Genomic DNA, 22,798 nt, shown 5'->3' on the forward strand with positions numbered 1-22,798 from the left:
TGGTCTTGGTGGTCTTGACTACAAGTCTAATTGGTGACGTCACAGGCTGAATGGGAAAATGCTTAAAATGCTGCAAAAAATACAGTGTTGTTGTGGAGGATCAAACATAACTATAAAATAATTGTTGCCTGAGGATTATGCTTGGAGGTTTTCTCAATTGATTTAATTTCTCAGAATATTAAACAATTTACCAAAATTATACAAATTTTTCAAATGACAATGCACATTTCTGTATTTGTTCTCATCTCCATCAGAAAGGATCCATTCCCTGGCCAAACCGTGGGAGAAATAATGTTTACCGTGACACATTTATGCTTGTCAAGCTTCAGGAGCGATATCATCACAGGCTGCTTACAACGCCTCAAGAAGCATAAACTGTTCATACAGCTTACAATCATATACTTTCCATCACCAGTCAGAAAAAGAAAACAATCAGATTCTGGAATGAGAAGTATGATGGAAGGAAGATCACTTGAAATCAAATCAAAGTTTATTTATAAAATTCACAACAGTACCGCAAACAGCAGTAGATGGAAACAATGAAATGAGTTTCTCTGAGAGCTCCCTATGATAAAGTAATACGTTTAAAAAGTAAGTAAATAAATTAATTAATAAAAGAAAAAAAGTAAAATGTATAAATTGTCCACACTAATACCCTGATCAGGTACCAAGTAGACTAACTGCCCAAGCGTAGAATATATTATGGTTTCTGATGCAAGAATTCTTTTCGTCATGGAGGTCATGCTGTCACCGGTTTCACAGCCTAGTTTCCTTGCTTGCTGCAATGGATGCTGCCAGTAATGACATCACAGCAGATGCTCATAGATTCTATAACATAGAGAATGACTTTGGCATGCAAGAAGAATATCCAGTGTGAGGTCCATGAAAGTCTATGGCCAGAAAGACACAACTGACAGCTTGTCCATTGATGTGAGACCACAGAACATCATTGCACTTTTACTTTATCTCAGTATTTTGTACATTTTGCTACTACAGTACAACATTGTTTTATAGGTCTGTATATGTATCTACAGTACTATATTCAGGACTGCAGCATATAGTGCTACATAATATTTAATTTTTTTCTCAGTTTTTGTGTTTCCTGTGTATTGTACTGTGTTGCAAGAAAATCAAATTTTAAATGTCTAAATATGATTTGTCCCCTAAGCATATTGCAATCATTTCTTTGCAGGATACAACAATATAGAACCTTGTACTTTTGGAATGATGTGTCTAACATATAATCATGTGGCATTTGGTTTTGTGCACAATAGTTTCAGAAAGTTACAAACTACTTCCATGGTACATTCTACTACTGACGATGTCTAAACATTTTGACTGCCTTGGTTCGGCACAATGATCAAAGACTTTTCATTTTGTTGTTCGCTGACACAGTCATTACATTTCGGAACACAAGTTAAGAGTTTTGAGTCAATGACTTCATTTTGCAGGCGAACTGTAATGATAAGAAATGCAAATACATTTGTGAGGACTTCTAGAAATTTGTTAAAGCAACCAAGAAAAACTGTATTCTTATAGTCATGTTATTATAATGTCATTTATTGAATATAAAATCAAGCACAAGTTGTTTCTTTGCACTAAATGAATGTTTAAAATGTTTAAAAATCTTAATTTTATACTTATTTATTGTCCTACTCCGATCGTCCGCTCCTCCTGTGTGCCACGCCCCCTCATCTACCCCGTGTGGATCCCCCGTGTTTACCAGCTGTTTCTTGTTGCTGTCATTAGTCCTATGTATTTGTCTGTGTTAGGTATGTTTTCCCCAGTCCGGTCATTAACATTCGTCTTCTGATGTTTCCTGGTCTGCAGTGGTGGAATATAATAAAGTATTTGTACTTCGTTACTGTACTTAAGTACATTTTTACGTATCTGTACTTTACTTAAGTAAAAATAATAATGCATACTTTTTATCTTACTCCATTACATTTTGCAGCAATTATCTGTACTTTCTACTCCACTACATTTCTACAATTTATGCCGTTAGTCGTTACATTTTATGAACACAATTTCCTCAAAATCTTGCATGAAAAAATAGTTAGCCTATTGCATTCTGGCGTTGTTTGCCATTTCCTACCAATCAGGTGGCTTTATTAGCTCCAATGATGGCAGAGTGTGCGTCAATTAGCAGCAGGAGCTGGTAGACTGGCTGGATTTCAAGAAGACGAGACATTCAACAGGGCGCCACACCACCACTAGTGTTTGGTTACTGTTGTGTTTCCTTTTTACTGCTCTTAACAGATGTGTTGAATAGTTTTGCAAGTACATAAATGATTTAAAGATATATCATGTCCTGATTGGTTTATCTTAATGGTATATTAGTGGGTAATACCTAGTAGATAACTTGTCATCCACATAATTCTAAGTTAGGGTACACACAGTATTGCAGAGTGCACGCACAATAAGCACACTAAACCTTCCAATACACATATACTGTATAGTTGCTTGTAATAATTACGAGCAATGACATCGGTAGAGGCGTAAGTCACTATATCTACTATTCTTTTACAAAATGGCACACCCCAGATGTTGAGACAAACCATTGTGAGTACTTTTACTTAAAAAAATACTTTAAAGTAAATTTAAAAGTAAGTACTTAGTACTTTCACGTAAGTAAGATTGTTGATGTAGCACTTCTACTTTTACTTGAGTACATATTTTGCAGGATATTTGTACTTTTACTTAAGTACTAAGCTTCAGTACTTCCTCCACCACTGCTGGTCTGCGTTGTTTTCCCGATTAAAGTCCTCATTCACCTGACTTCTCGGCTTATGTGCTGTTTCCCTGCTCCGTGTTCGAGCGAAGTCGCGACATTTATCAAGATTTGAATTTAAGGATTCTCTGTGTGTGGCTCTTTATATTACTGCATGTGTCATCCTGCAGACAAAAAACCATAGTCAGGTAAAATACCTCAAAATTGTCCATATTTTGTGATGGTAAAGGTGCACCTTGTGATTGAGAGGCATCCTGTCCAAGGTGTCTCCCTGCATCATGCTCTATGCATCCTGAGGTAGATTTCATGCTGAGAACAACCATATAATGGATAAATGATTTTGGAAAACAAACGCATGGATATACAGTCATGGCCTGCTTAACAATGTTTCGGTCAACAACGGACCGAATGTATGACAGTGGTGATTATAATGTAGGTCAATTCCTGTTGCCTAGTAACGGCATAGCTGTTATCACATCATAGTGCAATGCATTACTCACGTGTTTGTGGTGAGGTTGGTGTAAACAAACCTACCGCATTGTAAGTTTGATAAAAATACAACACATAGAACTATGTACAGTGCATAATACTTGATAATGATGAAAACTATGTGACTAGTTTATGTATTAACTATGCTGTACTTCGTAATCGTTATTTAGGCTATACCATATAGCATAGATGTGTAGTACGCTATACCTTTTAGATTTGTGTAAGCACACGCTATAATGTTTGCCTAACTATGAAATTGCCCAATAATGCATTTCTCAGAATATATGAAAGGAATTAGTTGATATTGCTAACGCACCCCAGGACATAGTGCACAACAACAAGATGCCCCCTCTGCATTTAACCCATATGTGACATTGTGACATAACAGGGGACAGCGACTTCCACACCTGGGGAGCAGTACGTGGGGGCAGTCCCTTGCTCATTAAGTGATGCATGGCTGTATTGAATGTCAAATGTTCTCTGAGTTTGTTCACTAGTTTGTGTGGCACAATGATTAATATTCTAGTGTAGGTGCATCCTCTAGTCCTGATCGCAGGGGGTGTGATGGAACAGAGAGATAGCTGACTTGCTCTTCAGGTACACAAACTGTAGGCGTCCAGAGAGTCTGGAACATTGCCGCTGGTGTGTGTCTCATGACCAGTCTCTGCATGCACTTTATCACTAGTGAAGTTAGTACCACAAGCTGCTCATGATTCAGACAGTGGCACAATTAGCACAGAAAGACAGTGAACGGGTACAGAAAGATGTGAGTAAAAATGGGGGCCAGCTGTCTTTAGAATAGCAGAAGGGATGCCATCATGGCAGACAGAAGGTCCTCCTCACATTCTACAGAACAGAGTACAATTTTTTTCTCGTTCAACTGGAGCCCTCTGTGCCTAATTTATATTTTGAACCTCAATCGTTGCATAAATGTTATTTGGCTCATCAGGTAATTTTACATCAGACATTGTTATCTGATATCTCTGTCCTTTGTAGTTGGTGATGGCCCGCAGGCTATTTCGACAGATGACTCATGTCAGTGCCCCAAAGCTGTGATTCCGGCTTCTATTTGTAATCCCTTTTTGTACGTCTGATTGCCCTGTGCAGCTCATAGTTGGCTCTACAGAGCTGCTAAGACTCTCCAAAGCTGAAAGCATCAGACTGTTTCTTTACTTTGATCTTTATGTATCTCTGTTCTTTAATTGTCAATCCTTCCTTCAACATGAGCTCCTTCTGACCAGCAGTAGTAATGACTTATGTCATGAAAAATTCTTGCCCTCTGTGACAGAACAATTCTGCTGCACTCAGAAATGACAATTATTTATTCTTCTGTGTTTCTTTCAACATTCATCCTTGCTCCCCATAGTAGAAGGTTTTCCCGGGTCACCACTTTGATTGCCTTTGATGACGTGACCTCACATCGTGCTCAGAGCAGCTTTCCTAAATGAATCTTCTTGGTTTGCAAATGGCACAGGGAGCTAAGGAAGGCTACTGTGTCAGCTTTTTGGCCATCAGTTTCTTGGGTGGAAAAATCCAACAGAGCCAACAGCGCTACTAAATGTGGATGAAACTAGAAGAGAGTATGTGTAGAGTGGATAACATTCTGCTGACATTCATCTTAATATCCAGATGAACTACATGGCGAGATGTACAGAGGAATTCTTGTTTAGGGGAGTCTGGAGGCAACCGAAGCCCAATACCAAACTGGTCCCCGCACACTCTGCCTCACTACTTCACCATCATTTGTACATTCCCAAGACCCAGTACCATATTGAAGTGTCTCAAAGCAACAAGGGTTAAAGGGAAGTGGCCCATTAAGCCCTCATGAAGCAAGTGGGCAGAGATGCAGGGTCACACAACTCAACTACGATTTTCATATCCCACAATGCTTTGCACACAGAAGAGAACAGTGCAACAAAAACATTGAGGACAATGCATAGCCATATAGCTGTAAGAAAACAATTACAAATGAAAATAAAATATTACAATATCTAGTTAGTATTAAGTTAATGTGACTGAATTTTTAAACGAACGCATATGTCTTTGAAAATTACATTTTTGACAAACGGTTCGTTTTCACATGGTGACTAGGCATGACTATAATATTTGTCCATTTTGATTCAATTAATCTATATGAATCAGATAAGGGTTCACATTGCTGAAAGTCTGGCTCAGATTTGTCCCGACATGCATAGGAGAGGCTGATGATTCTTGCTGGTAGATATATCCACTGAGTTAGCTTACTTGCAGTTATAGGGTAAAATGTGTGTACTTTTAGGGAGAAGGCAACAGACAAATGAAATTATACAACTAAAAAGTGCAAAGGAGTCAATGTTCACCATAAAAAGGAATGAATAAATGATACAATGAATAAATGATACAATGGTACATATTTCCCCACAAATCTCATCAAGACAAACCATTTCCAGTATACAGCATAATTCATTTAACTTCATTTATGGCCTTTCAGTTATCAAGAGTCAATATGTGCCCTGTTTAATTGTGATTTTTCATTTAAGGTTGTTGTTTTACATTGTTCATGTTCTAATTTAGAAGACGTGCAATTGAGATAAATAGCACATTGCAAACGTACCACCGTCAACCAGGAGTCAACCATGTATAAGTGCAGCTAGGCTGAGCTTCCAATGAATGCCCAGGTACATGTGTAAGTGATACTGGAGATTTACAACTAAGCAAGTACTTAATAAGGCTACTGATTGGTGATATTGACTGCAGTCCGGCTGGCCTAGACTATAACTAAATCAATAGTAAAGGCATTTGCTTTTAGTCTGGCCCAAAATTGCATGTTTTATACCTTCCTACTGTTTTTGGCCTTTCTTGGCGATTATGAAAAGGGATTCTGACAACTGTAATTACCGTTTGTTCACAGCATGTTTGTACACTGCAATTTTCTGCTTTGTTGCAAAGATTAAGTATTACTTATAATTAAAACAGTTTTGTACCTTCATTTGTACACAATACCTTTCAGTATTACTTTGGTTGTACTTTCAGTTACAAAAAAAGAAGTCAAATGTTAATAGATAACATACACATTTTGAAAATGAACTCAAAATGTGTAAAACTTTAGATTACTCAGTGTGATAGGACCAGATGACTGGTCTCACAGCAGATAAACTTCTTGATTTTCTTAAAAACTTGTATATCATTACAGAAAAAAGAGCTTCTTGTAGGAGCTATTTCTTCACGTCACAGCATAACGCTTTTCCACTTACCTGTAAAGAAGATTGGGACAGGGAAGGCTGCCTCAAGTCTTTCTCGCAAAGATTTCTTTTGGTTTTAGTACACAGGGCCTGTTGTGAGGGTGACTCAGCGTGAGTATGACTCATAATGAAGGTGGAGTGTCGAGGGTATAGGGTGGGATCGAACCTGACTTACTCTGATCTGCTGTGGCCTGTACTATGAAGTGGGGTTATTGGCTTATCGGGGTAACTTGTCGGATTTATGGTACCACGGTTTAAATGGATTTCATATTCATTCACTTACATTTTGCCCAGACTACCTTAAATCCGAAAAGTTACCCGAATAAGCCAGTAACCCCGCTTCGTAGTACAGGCCACTGGTCTTGTTGAAAACAGAAACAAGTCAGTCAACTGTTGAGTGCACAAAATGTAAAACCATGGAGAGAATAATGGTTATGTTAAAACAGTGCTATAATGGAAGGCTTGTGTTCCTGGGTGAGCTTGAACTGTCAACCTTTCAGTTAACAGCCAAATATGCTAAACTGATTGCACAATTGGTAAGGGAGGGAGAGAAGGAGGAAGAAGAAAAAAAGAGGGAAGTGTTTTTTATGTCATAATCTTCTATCACAGTCAGGGTCAGCACCTGTTTTGTCCCAGTCTTGTGTCTTCTCCCCATTTGGCCAGCAGGTATTGCGGGCCATCCTGTCTTTCCCGTCGTCCTAATCTGTAGTGTTTCCCCTGTTCTCTGTCAGCCACATGGCTCAATGACTTTGAGCATGTGGCAACCTGTTAACCTCTACTGTATGTTGTGTGTTTGAATCCCACCTCCTGATTTTGTACTTTGTTCCCTAGTGTTTCATTTGTATTTTTTTCTAGTTTTCTAGTTCCTGTGTCTTGTGATTTGTATTTGGTTTCATGCTTTGTGCCCGTGCTTGTGTTTTTACCTGTCTGTTATTCCACTAGTGTAGATTATGTTTCCTTGTTTCTGTCACTGTCTTAGTTTTCCCCTCCCAGTCCCTGAGTTAATTAGTTCCACCTGTTGCCTGTTCTTGTGCCTGCCCTTCTGTGTTTTCCTGATTGCTTGTTGTCCTGCACCCTCCCCAATTGCTTAATTGTCTATGTCTCACTCCTGCTATCTCATTACCCAGTTCAGTTTTCGTATTTAAGTTCCTGCCTGAGTTAAGTTCCCCAGTGGTTCATTGTTTGATGTATGATGTATGAGATGGTTGTTGTTCGATGTCAGTTAAGCTTTTCGTACTTTGCCCACCTACCTGCTCCTGGTTGTCCTAAATGCCATAAACCATTTCTTGTTAGTTCATGGTTGTCCTCTTTTTAATTCTTGACCCCTCATGGTCTGTTTTTTGTTTTGGAAGTCTTTCTAGTGTTTTTTTTCTGTTTGTTAATAAATCCCCGTTTGTCCTCTGAGCAGCCAGTGGGTCGTCCACTTTCCCCGCCTGCACAATGCCACGCCCTCGTGTGAAATCTGCCTGGATCCATGACAATCACCAAATGTTTAAATGCTGCTGTATATATTAGATTTAAAAAAATAAACTTGTATATCTAGTGCTGTTTACAGTTATATGAGAAAAGTTGACCGCACAGTTGCCAGAAATTGAGTTGTTCATTAATCACTGAAACATTTTTTTTATTATTAGAAATAACATGATTTGTGTATACTTATAATTTACATTGTATTACTTATGCAATAATTATATATTGAATATTTAAATTTAAGCTTATGTATTTAGCAGTTTTATCTGTCCTGATTGCGCATCAATTTATGTACTGGAGCAGGAGCGGGAGGGCCTGAGGAGCACCTGAGAAATCCCTGGAGCCAGCATCACCAGCAGAGGGTACAAGGGTGGAGCAAGGAGGCGCTGTTCTGACGAGTTGAATTACCAATCGAGACGTGCTATCGAGCCTTTCTGCGCATGTGCAGTTCCAGTGTTTTAAGACTAGGGGTAGGTTTTAGGGGTTAGGGTTAGGGTTAAGGTAAGGGTTTTAGGGGTTCTTGTGGGGTTAGGTTAGGGTAAGAGTTAAGGTTAGGGCTATTGATTAGCACTACGGTAGCCTAACTCGACAAAGTAGCTCAACTATATGTCTAATACCAGTAGTGTGGCGACTGCGAGCCAGATCCTCCTCTTCATTTGCGCTCGGCCCACAGTCCTGTCAGGCAGATGATACTGGTGAGCAACACTGGATGCTGTTTTTTTCCTATATTTACTTGTCTTGTATGGACCTAATCCTCATGTTGTTTAATAGCTTTTCTGATGTTAGGCTCTAACAATATCCCATACAGCTTTTATTGCAATCGGGCTGGAAGAACAGATACAAGATCAGAATAGCATAACAAGAAAAAAAGCATTTGTATAATATTGTGACGCACGGCAAGGCAGACCCCAATATGCGGGAACAAACGGGTTTATTTGGGAAGCCAGGTATAAACAAATCCAGGGGGGCAATCCAATCGGGTGGTCAGGTCTCCACGGGGTCCATTCTGTACTGGGGAAGTATTCTGTGACGCACGGCGAGAATGGAGAAGGCACACCCCAATATACAGGAACAAACGGGTTTATTCGGGAAGCCAGGTACAAACAAATCCAGGGGAGCAATCCAGTCGGGTGGTTGGGTCACAGGCGGTGGTCGGGTTCAGAGAATATCAGTCCTACACCAAAGGACAAGACGAGGAGATGAGAGGGAGGAAGGACCAGGGTCAACAAGGCAGCAGGGCAGGCCGGGGCAGGCAGGCAGGACACAATGAAATGAAAATACACAAAGCAGTGCAAGTGGTAAGGCTCATTAAAATAATGGCAACAATACAAGGAAAGGTCATTACAGCCAATCTTAAATAGCGCGGTGATCAGCCAGAGATCACCTGCGGGTGTTCGCCCCACCCACGTGGGCGTGACAAATACAGTGGAACCTCGGATTAGGAGTAACGCGGTTTACGAGTGTTCCGCAAGACAAGCAAAGATTTTTAATAAATTTTAACTTGGAAACCGAGCAAGTCCTGGTCTACGAGCGCCAAGTATCATCAAAAATCATATGGCACACATGCGCTCCTTGTTTTTCTTGTTTTTACGTGCGCTTGGCTTCAAAACAGGAAGCGCATGCGTGTCTTGTTTTGACGCCGAGCGCACATCATCACAACTGAACCAATGGTTATTCACTTTCTCACGCTGCGGAATTGTGGGTAATCGTCTCCCATGCTCGGTCTCAGTCGGCATGCCTCACTCGTATAGTCAAAATTTAGTAGAAAAGCACCACCTGAATAAGGGCGTAGCAGTGCGAGTGATGAATCTGTTTAACAACAATGCAATGTCCACATTTTTGCGAAATCGAAAAGGAGGCAAAAGAGGCTGTCATTGGATGGGTTCCTTGTTAAAGTCGCACAAACAGAAAAAGATTCCAGTGAGCCAACAGATAGCAGTGATTCCGTTAATTATAGTGAAAGTCGTCCTACAAAATAACCCTCCTCTTCTCCTCTCTCATCTCCCTCACACCATCCACGATTCTTTTCAAAGGTAAAGCGCAGGTTAATTTGTTTTATGTATTTTTACTTTATATTTTGTATTAATAATTTTTATATGAATATTTTTGAGTTGTGGAACGGATCATATGAGTTTCCATTATTTCTAATGGGAAAATTCGCTTTGATATACGAGTGCTTTGGATTACAAGCATGTTTCCGGAACGAATTATGCTCGTAAACCAAGGTACCACTGTATACTATGCCAGTATGGTATTTGAAATTTTTCAAATATTGCAATGTGATTTTTTTGTACTAAATATTGGGGTATTTGTGAAACAAAAAATAAAAATATTAATTTCTCATGAACCCGTTTAGGAGTAACTTAAACAGCAAGGATGAAAATGATTATGATTGTTCACTGCTGACGGTTCACTACAGATACTCATGCCGGTGTTCTGACGAGTTGAGCTACCTATCAAGACGTACTATCAAGCCTTTTTGTGCATGTGCAGTTCCACCGTTTTAGGGTAAGGGGTTTAGGGTTTTTTTGGGGGGGGTTAGGGTTAGGGTTAGGGTTAGGGCTATCAATTAGCACTACGGTAGACTAACTCAACAAAGTAGCTCAATTCGACAGAACACCGGCACCTCCATATTGAGGTGGTGTCCGATATGATTGTGTGATGTGATTGGCCATGTACATTGGAACACAGCGGCGTGATTGGCGCATGTGCAGTGGAATAGCGAGGCGTGATTGGACGACGAGACTGGAAGTTAGGACAGACTAACGTGAGTCGGGTGACGCCACAGAGACCTCCCCATCTGTCCTTCTAGTGTTTGCTATCATTGACATGCAAGGAGATCTTTCTTGTGGAATGTTGATAAATTGTATATTCTTCATTCCCCCTTACGGAGAAGGATGCACAACTAAAAAATTTCAAATTGTGTATAGTTCAAAATGTAAAAGTTAAGCAATGTGAATATTTTATGATTTTAAAAATGCGTTCGTCAAATTAGTATTTCCAGCAGATATGATTATTTAACACCTACTGTAGTGGATTTTTGCACACTGCCTTCTAAGAAAATAAACACATATAATGAATAATGGAGTTACATTCATTCATTCTTTCATGTAATGTAATTTTTAAAAATCGGTGATTTAGGCTCTGTTATGGGTGTGCCAATGGTTGCCCAAATAATGATCTACTGTTTCAATTTGCAGTGGCAACATTTTAACCGGTATAAAGGGAATTTATGCAGGCATATTAGGGAATAGATTTAATTTGTCTTTACATTCATTCACAATAGGTGTAACCATTCGTTTTTAAGGCTAAATTGTGTTATTATAACCTGGAAAGAAGAATTCGCTGGTTTCTTTTATAGACTTATTTGCTGTGTCTCGACGATCTGGAAAAACTGTGATTTTGTGGGCCAGTTCCCCCAGTCCATTTAGCTGTTGTCTCATCTGATGTGGCAAATTGAAACGACTTTGTAATAATACATATCCCTGTTTATGTATTTTAGGATTAATTCCTATTTTTAGATTTTGTACGCTCATCACTAATCATTCTCTAGTCTCGTTATTCAAGTGCCGAGCAGGCTTGGCTGTGGTTGGGGAAAGCCGGGGCAGATGAAGGGGAAACGTTGGGGCCGTGACTGAGCACTTTGTTCTGGAGGTAATCCACACAATAAGAGATGCGGAAAGGGAGGGAATAATGTACAGTTTGGTCATCAATTCGAGACACTCCTGGGCAAGAGAGGAGAGGCTGAAGAATTCCGTAACCATGGTAAGTGAATGACTGTGGGTAATCTGAATCCATCATGCTGGAGGTGAACCCACAACAACTGGCTTTTTGTTACAAAAGACCTCTTCTGCAAGCTTATAAATTAACTACTCTCTTACCCTCCGGCAAGTTTATGGTAATGAATGTTAGCAGGTTAAAATAACAGATTCTGACAGTCTTAAAAGAACAAGATGACATGGAGCTGGACGACTGGATGTCAGACATGCCCAGTCTGCAAGGCAGTGTGTATGCAGCTAGGAGGACTTTGCACTGCTTTGTGTATTTTCATTTCATTTTGCTCTCCTGGAGTGCTCTTCTCAACGCAAGCCTCTGGCGTGCAAGTGGACGAGTGTCACAGAGCTACCAACATCATCCGTCACTTCCAAAATCATTCCCAGGACAAAATGGGTGAATACTATTTTTTTCATGAACAAACATTAACCTGTTTTTGATTTCAAAAAGTACTTCCCCAGAGTCATTTTTATGTGTACAAAGTTTTGTTGTATATAGCTTGGCTTACTCCTTTATATTAATCTTATTTATTTTATTGGAGTACCTTCTCCCCATTGCCTTCCATTTATTTGCATCTTTGTCGTACAAGCATGTCACACGTGTGTTTGTATGTGCAGTTATCAAAGTTTCAGCACAAGAGTTTCATTGCATGAATGCTCCATCAAGATTCTGACTATACAATGTGCATGAAGAGTTTCAATAAAGGGTCATTGCTGTTCCAGTGGCATGGGATGTGAACTAGAAACCTTTCGATCACAGGTGCAGAGTGCTAATTCGCAGACCCACACGTGATTTTATGGTTCTACCCAAGGGCTTCAACAATGCAGCCCATACCAGGGGGTAAAATAAAGTATCAATTAATTAATTAATTAATTAAAAAGATTTGAAATGTGTGTATTAGGTTTTCTTTCCCCCAGTACAAAGGCCTCACAGTGGAAGGGATGTAAAAACAGATCTTATGCCTCCACCTTGTGTTTTTATAGGAATGTTCGTCTAAATATCTGTAAAAGCTGAATAGTGCAGTAGTTATCACAACTGGAAGAGGATCTGCCAGATCTGACCAAACTAGAACACTGCTGTATGCATCAGTCAGGATTTTTCAGGTTTTTTAATCTTAAGTTAAAAATATATATATATGTAAAATATATATAGAACTAATATTTACCACTTATAATATCCATTCCTTTTCATATTTTTATGAACTGTGTGTTCAGTTGCATGACATTGTGTGGTCATATGTTGTAGTATCCCAATTTCTGAGTGCATTTTTAAAATGGTCACAAGGGGGCAGAATAGGCATAGTTGGAATAGTTGGAAACCGTTCATGCTGGTTTATTCTGATGGTGGTTCAACAGTAAACAGGCTTAGTACAGAAATGTCAGAAATCACCAGCACACGCTGTGGTTACTCTTGAAGAGGAAAATAAAAAATATATATTTGCAACATTGGTTATACTTACCATTCAGAAAGTGTAAATTGGTGGCATTTTTGTTTACTATTTAAAATATTACAGTAAAACCTCGGATTGCGAGCATAATTGTTTCCGGAAACGTGTTCATAATCCAAAGCACTCGTATATCAAAGCGAATTTTCCCATTAGAAATAATGGAAACTCAGGTGATTCGTTCCACAAACCGAAAATATTCATATAAAAATGATTAATACAAAATATAAAGTAAAAATACATTCAATTCAATTCAATTTTATTTATATAGCGCATTATCACAACATTACATTGTCTCAATGTGCTTTACATTTCTGCCTCGTAAGGACCCCCCACTGAGTAAGCCAAAGGCAACGGTGGCAAGGAAAAACTCCCTAAGAGGAAGAAACCTTGGGAGGAACCAGACCCAAAGGGGGAGCCCATCCTCCAGGGGCCGGCAGATGAGTCAAACAAACAAGATGAAATGACTAAGCTAATACAGGGGTTGAAATATATGTCTCAATGCAGCGGCCGACCGGTGCAGGCACGTGGTGCTTGATGCACGATGGCAGGATTAATAGAGGCACAGCCGCAGGGAAGGATGGCGAGGCATCGTGTTGAGCCAAGGGCAGGCAGGTTGGAGGGTAGTTGCCGGTGGTGGAGGTAATTGTCTTGTAGGCAGCAGAGGCATAAATTCTTCAACGATAGAAGGGGTGAGGGAGGAAGTAAGAAAAAATTGTGTATTAGTCACAGTTGAGGAAACCAGAGGCAGTGCAAGCAAACTGATCGAGTGCAATATTCGTCTAGGCTCCGGCAGATCTGGGTATAACAGCATGAGAAAGAGGGAGAGACAGGCGGGAACACAGGCATGGGGACTCCCTGAACATCAGCACTCTAGTGTAGAGCTAGAGTGACAGCACTGACGCCTCAGTTTATCCAAAGCCAATGACACCGATCCCCACCCAGCTCATCACCTCATACTGTTAGTCTGACTGGGAGTGAGGGACTAGCTGGAACCAGAACTAGGTTTCCTATACGCTAAGCTATACAAGTGCGTTTTTAATCTAGACTTGAAAAGCGAGAGTGTGCCTGAATCCCGCACATCCGCCGGGAGACCATTCCACAGCTGCGGAGCTCTGTAGGAGAATGCTCTGCAGCCTGCCGTAGCCCTGTCTACTTTAGGAACTAATAGATATCCTGCTCCTTGTGAACGAAGCAGGCGAGAAGGGTTGTAAGGGACCAGAAGATCATTGAGATATTGTGGTGCAAGGCCATTCAGAGTTTTGTAGGTCAATAGCAATAATTTGTAATCAATCCTAAACTTGACCGGTAGCCAGTGCAGGGAAGACAGGATAGGGCTAATGTGATCAAATTTTTTAGTTTTTGTGAGAACTCTGGCAGCTGCATTTTGTACTAACTGAAGTTTATGTAGGGATCCAGATGGACAACCCAAAAGGAGGGCATTGCAGTAGTCCAATCTAGAAGTTATAAAGGCATGTATTAGTTTTTCTGCATCTTGAAAGGAAAGCAACTTCCGAAGCTTGGCTATGTTCCGTAGATGGTAAAATGCCGTACTGGTAATGCTATTTACTGTATGTGAGCACTGAAGCAGAGGTCGGAGTCTACCAGGACACCAAGATTTCTGACCACTATTTTAAAAACACATAAAACAAAATACATAAAACAAATTAAGATGCACTTTACCTTTGAAAAGAATCGTGGATGGTGCGAGGAAGACGACAGGAGGGTTGTTTTGTCACTATAACGAAATCACTGCTATCTGTTGCCTCACTAGAATCTTTTTCTTTTTGTGGGACTTTAACAAGGAATCTATCCAATGACGACCGCTTTTGCCTCCTTTTCGATTTCGCGGAAATGTGGACATTGCATTGTCATTAAACAGATTCATCACTTGCACTGCTACGCCCTTATTCGGGTGGTGCTTTTCTACTAAATTTTGACTATACGAGTGAGGTACGCCAACTGAGACCGAGCATGGGAAACGATTACCCACAATCCCGCAACGAGAGAGAGAGAGAAGTACCATCGGCTCAGTTGTGATCACGTGAGGCTAGGCAGACAAAGCGTATACGTAATACTCATATTGCAAGACCTCACTCGTTTATCATTTTAAAATTTTGCTCGTCTTGCAAAGCACTCGCAAACCAAGTTACTCGCAGTCCGAGGTTTGACTGTACTTCCTTGTAAAGACATTATTTCCAAACATACAAAAATTTTATAAAAATTTAGTCTGGCTTAATTTTCTAATGCCTTAGTATTTTTTCAAATAGTCTTAATTGCTTTTTATTAAAAATACTTTGAAGAAACCATTTAACTGGCATTATTGGTAATTGCCAGGGGATTTGGATTAGGTATGTCTGTAAGAGAGGGAGAGTGTTGGGTGTGTGCATGAGAGTAGGCTGACCAGATAATCCATGTCAGGGAGGACACTTCAACCTACGCCAGGTTTTACAAACTACTTTAAAACTGAAAGGCACCGGTGCTTGGCTAAATAGCTCACTTCTTCTTGTGCTTTGACTGGTTTGATTGAAAAACTCATCCAGCTGTTACACATTAACATTGGTGGCATATGCATGATTATAGGAGACTGGCCAATCAGCACACAGCAAGAACTTGGTGCTTAACTGAGATCCAGCTCCTTTAAATTGAAATGGTATTTTACAAATCCTGTCCTAGCTCAATGTGTCCTCCCTGACATGGATTATCTGGTCATCCCATGTGCGAGAGAGGGAAGGGGCTTAGGTTTGTATATTTGTGTTAGAGAGGAGTATTTGCTTTGTTTCTATATGTGAGAGGGATTGGGAATCGAGTGTTTGTGTGTTGGAGACCGATATGATAAACTTCCTTAGAAGAAGCAGGGAAGACAGGCTTTGAAAAAGCTAAGCTGATATTTATAGTCACTAGGGCCATTGATTATTTGTTCTCCTGTAACGGTTGTCTTTAATGTATAACTGGCCTGTGGTTTATTTTATGTGGCTAGTGATCGATATTTTTTGCCTCTGTCCTTTTCTGGTTTGATTCAGTCTGGCAAACTATGAAGTAAACATTTAAAGCCTCTTCCCTCTCTCTCATGCACACCTAACACTCCCCTTCTCTTACCAGCATACTTATCCAAATCCCACGCTTTATGTTACTGAAATAACGTAATCCAAAGCAACACTTTATGTTATTGAAATAATCTCCAGCTGTTTTAGGACCAATAGAAGTGTTATTGAAAAACAAGGTTAGTGTCTTCAGCCTTGTAGTAACTCTGTAACCTTGTTGGAATCAGCAAGAATGCCAAAGATTGCCTCTTGAAAGAGCCAGATCAGCACTTATAGGGAAGGTCCCAATATAGGTGGAGGGGTGGAGAGGTGGAGGGGGGGCACCACATGGGCGGTTGTGTCAGAGCAAGCAAGAGCAACAGGGAGATGGACATCGTTCTCCAAGCTAATCTATGTGGGACCCCGGCTATGTGAACTCTGGTGTATGAGGAGGTTGAAGGTCTGGGTCGGTCATTGAAGGATGACAATTTTCATGAAGACTGATGGGAAAGGACAACAGCAACAGGTAAGTGGCTCCAAATACTCCTACAAATTTTGCATTTTACATAGTTGTATATCTTCCTGTTTTTCAAATAGTTGTTTTTTGTGTTTAATCTATAATAAATTATGTAGCGTAGTTTGGTGTCATGATACCCTGAGAATATTGAGTTACTGGGTTGAGTTATTGGGTGTCCATTCATCTCCTTACAAATAGCAATTAATAATTAATGGTAAATTTGGAGATTGGAATCTCTATCACAAAATGAAACAAACCTTGGCCCCTGATTAATATGTCCATAAGTTATAAATCTAAGGCATTTCCCTGTAAAACTACCTACACAACTCAGAGGGCCAATAACCTGGGTTTAGGTGTCCTATTAAAAAGTGGCATTTGTGAACCAAAGGTCAAGTCATACAATGGAAGTTTTTACTGGAGTGCAAGTGTAATTTCAGATGGAAATAAAAATGGAAGGAGAGATAAATATAGCCATACAGAAAACAGGATGATGGTGAGTGAAAATAAATTTTAGTTAAAATATTAATGCCAGTTGTGAAGCAAGCTTACCTAAAGGAGCGGGACAGGGTCCAAGGGATAATTAGGTGAGTGAGCAGATAGCTGGATGAATGGGAACACATTAAGAACGTGTTACTTATTTAAGAGGTAATGGAGTGAGAGGGACTGAATCAGCAACATACAATCACGCTGGTCAAAAAAAACATCTCTGTGGATTGTGTAATGGAGGAGAGACTGAGGAACAAAAGTGGTCTGAATGTTAAGCATAGAATGACAGGAGAAATAGCTGGAGTGAAGACTGAGTCATCCAAGTTTGTGTATTTGATCACTGTAATGAGAGGACTGTGCAAACAGCACTGAACTCTGGCTGTAGGGGTCATGGACCTAGACAACGTCATAGAACTATGAAGTGAATCTCAACCTTCCTGAGATGTGTAAATATATTTAAGTCATGAAATGCATCACAAGACATGTAATGTAGGCTGAGCTGAATTTCCACTTGTGCATGATACCGATCAAATGAACATGCTTCAGGATTTGGATTATGACTGTGTCTGACAGCTGCAGAATTTTTTAAAGACTTATCATTAAATTAGAATAAACCCATGCTGTCTTTACAGAGGCTGAAGGCTGGTTTTTAACACTGCAGTATCAGTAATAATACCCTCTGAAGACCCAGGGAGTTTGGAACTGTGGAACAATTCACCGAAGGTAGCGGGAGGCATGAAGACCAGAAAAGAATGAAAGGAAGATCATAAAATGAGATGTATCAGCAAGAGAAACTACCAATATTAGGATGGATATCAGTATAACCCAGCCTGCAGAGGTTGCAGGGGCCAACACTTCCCTCACTCCCACTCTCCTCACATCCTCCTGCAATATTGATGAGTCCTATAAATACATCTTCCTCCCTCTATGTTACTCCTTCACCTTCATCTTTAGCCTCTCCCTCAACTCGGTGGTTCTCTACCGCTCCTTCCGCCACACCAGACGCTGGAATACCTCGCTCATCTACATGGTCAACCTAGCCTCCACAGACCTGATGTATGGGCTATCACTGCCCTTCCTGGTGGCCAGCTACATCATGCGGGACCACTGGGTCTTTGGGGACTTCATGTGCCGCCTTGTGCGCTTCCTCTTCTATTTCAACCTGTACTGCAGCATCTTCTTCCTCACCTGCATCTCCGTTCATCGCTACCTGGGTATTTGCCACCCAATGAGGATTGTCACCATGGAGAACAAGCGGGCAGTTAAGGGTACCTGTGCCATAGTCTGGGCTGTGGTCTTCATCCTGACCAGTCCAATCTTCCGCTTTGCACAAACAGGGTATGTTGTTCGGGCAGCTCAAGGGAACCAGGGAGGAGTCAATGCCGGGGAGCCAGAAACCTTCCTGAATTGCTGGGATGATGCTATTGATGAGGAATTCTCTGAGTATGTCCCCTATGGGATCATCCTTCATGTGCTTGGCTTCTTTATCCCCTTTGTTGTCATTGCTTGGTGCTATTCACATGTGGTCCTGACAATATTTCGGACCTTGCACCTGACTCCCCAGGTAGAACAAGGTGTGGCTGGAATAGAGAGCAATGGGAGACAGGAAAGGATGTCTGTGGCTTCTGGGCAGTCCCCCTATGTGCACCGCCGGCGTAAATCTATCAAAACTATTGTCACCATCACCATTCTGTTTTCTTTGTGCTTCCTGCCTTTCCATATCACCCGTACACTCTTCCTGGTGCTGAAGGAGCTAAAGAATGTCCATTGCTACAACATGCGTATGGTTTCCATTTGCTACAAGGTCACTCGGCCACTGGCCTCTTTTAATGCCTGGCTCAACGCTCTGCTATACTTCCTCACTAAAGACAAGGGGCCACCCTGTTGTCCACGCCCGGACCCCAATCACCACCGTGACCTCCTCTGGCCTCTGAGGACACTAGGGAGAGCAGGGGATGGGGATGAGGTTGGAGGAGCTGAACCAACACCAGACAAGGAAAACGAGTCTAAGTCTACCCGTATTTGCTTGGAAGAATTTGAAGGAAACCAGTGAGACTGCCTGGCTATTGGCTGCACATTGGATACAAGGCTAACTGTGTAGAAGAGTCATGAGGAATTCCGATGACTTTTCAAATAATTGTTCAGTTGTTGGCACTCATTTCAAAACGTGCGATTTAACTGGTCAGTCTAACAGTCACAAACACACTTGATGTTGAGTATGCCTGGAATCCCAATGACCAAATACAATGGTCACTGAACATGGCACAGGCATTGGTGAAATCTGACAGTATTAGGTAGATATGGGGTGACAACCTCTCCAGTTGGACAGTTCTTTAAATAACTTCATGCAATGCACTTAACTCCTTTTGAATTTCCTTATGACGTAATGCACTTTCTTGAATCTTAATCCAACCCTGTACTCCGTTTCTTTTCTGGCTGCTGTTGAGATTTGGTATAAAATAAATAATTACCTCCTGTTTGGTTGACTTGTGTCTGTTTTGTGCAAGCTGGCTCACAAGCAGAATAGTCTGTGTGCATGTCATGTGGTCAGAACATAAAGCGTTTACTAAAGACATTCACCATCTTTAACCATCAACTACACAAATACACTACTGGAAATGGGACTTTAAAAACATTATAAAGTGTACAATGGAGCAATGTCACAGATATCACAAACAGGTAACTAGCAAAAATTAATTAGTGAAAGTGATTAGTTGTCATTATTGACACACCACAACAAAATGCATCCTCTGCATTTAACCCATATGTGACATAGCAGGGGGCAGCTACTGTAATTCAGCACCCAGGGGGCAGTACTTTGTTCAAAGGTATCTCAGTGGTACCTTGCTGGTCAGGGGGTCAAACCAGCAGTCTTTTGATTATAAGGGCACTTCCCTAACTATTAGGCCACCACAGCACTTAAAGCTGCTTATTACAAATTATTTCCACAGGTCCATAATAGACCTTCCTGCCATCACCCAACCAGTCAACACATCCTAAACAACAACATGGGTATTACAACAGTATTATAGCATGGAAAAAAAATATGACTGTGTAGAACATCAGAAGATATTGTTCTAAATCACATCTGATCATCTGCTGTGATAGAGGACAAGCGTGTTGGAGGCAGGCTGAGAAATTAAACCATGATTGGTGTAGGTTAGTAGCTCCTGCTTGGATTTAACTTTCCCTGACAAATAAATTTTACATTTAAATTTATGGCATTTGGCAGATGCCCATAGCCAGAGCGACTTACATAAATGCATAGAAGTCTCATTAGTGAATATATTCTGATGCTGGTTCAATACAATCTGGCCAAGAATACTAGTACTCTAAAAAATTCTGTTGGCAAGTAATTTTTTGTTTTTGCTTAATAAGAGTAAAATAACAGAATTCGAAAACAGCATTGACACAATAGGTTGAACACTATGGAATCTCTGAACACAATGTCATCAAGGAGAAAGCCTTGTTCACATTCATTCATAAAGCAACCTCCTCTGCTTTGACATCATTATACTCAGTCATTAAAAATGTACACACTACCCTGCCCACCCATCATTTTATTGCCTCACAGGGTGCAAGACTTTAAGATGTGATGATGTTGCAAGGTAAACTGGTCCAGTAAGTAGTTGTTTCCCTTTCCGATTTCTTTTTAATAGCTGATGGCTTAACGATCCATGGAGACCTTGACTACAGATAATATTGTTGCCATTACAACCCCCATATAAATGATTAATCATGACATCCCCTTTGCAAAACTTCAGTTCCTTCCTATGAAATAGCTTTTAATCAATGACCTGAAGCATAATTTGAAAGAAGAACAGAGTACTAGCTGCATTCCAACACAATATATTAATACTAAGCTTCGCTCAGCCATAAGGGGCAGAATACTGTATACTATCATGTACTATGATATAAACAACAAGATTCTGGAACAATTAGGCCCTCAAATTTAAGGGCAGCGTGTGGCTCAGTGGGCTAAGCCTTTGTGCCTGTAATCACAAGGTCACTGGTTCAAACCCAGCCTCAGCACGTCTGCAGGTCCTTGAGCAAGACCCTTAACCCCCAGCTCCCTGGGCACCCCAACAGGTGGCTGCCCTTCGCAGACAACTTACTCTACAAAGAGCAAGTTGAGGGAGTCATAAAAACAATTTCCCCACAGGGATCAATAAAGTATCAATTATTAATAAATGGTATAGGCTGCTGTCACTACTTTGTTGTATTGATCACTACAACAGTGTTTGGACAAAACAGATATGACGCATGAAAAACAACAAGGAGTTACAGTTGAGGCCAAAAGTTTACAAACATCTAAGCTAAATACCTTCAGACTTAATGTTTTACAACTCCACACATTATGTCAGCATATCTTTCCTGTGTAAAGTCAATCAGGGTATCAACTTTACTTCCGTAAGAGGCAACATTAAAATAATAACTAAAAGACAGATTTATTCCTGAATTTATTTGCTATATCAGATTTTCGGTGGGTCAAAAGTTAAACATATACCACGCAGAATGTCTCTTTTAAACAGTGTGGAAGATTCCAGAAATTATGAGTTGATCATTATTTTAATTATGAGTTCAATGAGAGTCAACATATGGCTATATTAAAAGGCTTGACTGAACTCCAAGATAATCACAAAGGAAATGGCAAAGGAAGTAGCAGCATAAAGTATTGAAGTATTTACATCCACCATGAAGGGCTATCTTAATCACCATGGTCGGAAGTGTTTAGCCACAATGATCTACGCTATGTGTGGAGAAAGGAGGGTGTCTTTTAAGCCAGAGAACATCATTACACCTATGGAGTATGGTGATGACAGCAGCATGTTGTAGTGGTGTTTGTTGGAAATGGGACTAGTGCCCTTCATGAGGATGGAGGATTATCCAAAAATTCTGAAGCAACACCTTAAGACATCTGACATAAGAAGCTGAAACTTGATCATGACTTCATCTTCCAGTAGCACTATGATGCTAAACATACTTCCAGTGATGTAACAAAATGGCTTAGAGACAACAAAGTGAAAGTATTGGAGTGGCCATGACAAAACGCTGACCTGAATCCCATTGAACATTTATGGGCTGATCTAAAAAAGGATTTCTGAGCAAGGGGCCCACAAACCTAACTGATGCACACTAGTTTTGCCAGGAGGAATGGACAAATATTCTGGCAATGTATTGTGAGAAGCTGGTGGCTGGCTATCCTAGGCAATAGATTGAAGTTATGCAATTAAAAGGCAATGCCACCAAATACTAACATGAAATCTTTTGACCCACTGGAAATCTGATCTAGTAAATAAAAGCTGAAATAAATCTTTATTATTTTGAGATCACGTCTTATAGAAATAAAGAAGATACCCTAATTCACTTAGTACGGGAAATACATATTATTAAAACATGCATGGAGTTCTGAAACATTGAGTTTGAAAGCCTAGATGTATGTAAATGTTTAGCCTCAACTGTATATTTGGTTGAACACCAATTAGCAGTATGTGTCAGCTATAAAAATGTCTGACAATCAGCATTTTCAAAGTCCCTTACACACACAATAGTTCATTCAAATGCCTTACACAGTCACCTCAATCATCTTTCATGGATTAAAGAACTGTAGGATTTTCTCAGTCAAGAATGGTCAAGTATCTG

The 22,798-nt window shown here is 40.3% G+C and overlaps 1 protein-coding gene across 2 annotated transcripts; it reads left to right on the forward strand.

Annotated features, from left to right (window-relative positions):
* The first annotated feature begins 10,453 nt into the window (after positions 1-10,453).
* LOC111852910 (P2Y purinoceptor 3-like) lies at positions 10,454-20,354 on the forward strand. Of its 2 annotated transcripts, none has more exons than XM_072702239.1 (2): positions 10,454-12,081; positions 17,788-20,354. In XM_072702239.1, the coding sequence occupies exon 2, from the start codon at positions 17,964-17,966 to the stop codon at positions 19,206-19,208; it is 1,245 nt and encodes a 414-aa protein (XP_072558340.1). In that variant the 5' UTR covers positions 10,454-12,081; positions 17,788-17,963; the 3' UTR covers positions 19,209-20,354. The 2 variants fall into 2 exon arrangements, with proteins under 2 accessions (XP_072558340.1, XP_023685051.1); XM_023829283.2 differs by lacking the exon at positions 10,454-12,081 and adding an exon at positions 13,383-16,678.
* The last annotated feature ends 2,444 nt before the right edge of the window (positions 20,355-22,798 follow it).

This window comes from Paramormyrops kingsleyae, chromosome 18, assembly GCF_048594095.1.
Source record: "Paramormyrops kingsleyae isolate MSU_618 chromosome 18, PKINGS_0.4, whole genome shotgun sequence".
NCBI lineage: Eukaryota > Metazoa > Chordata > Actinopteri > Osteoglossiformes > Mormyridae > Paramormyrops > Paramormyrops kingsleyae.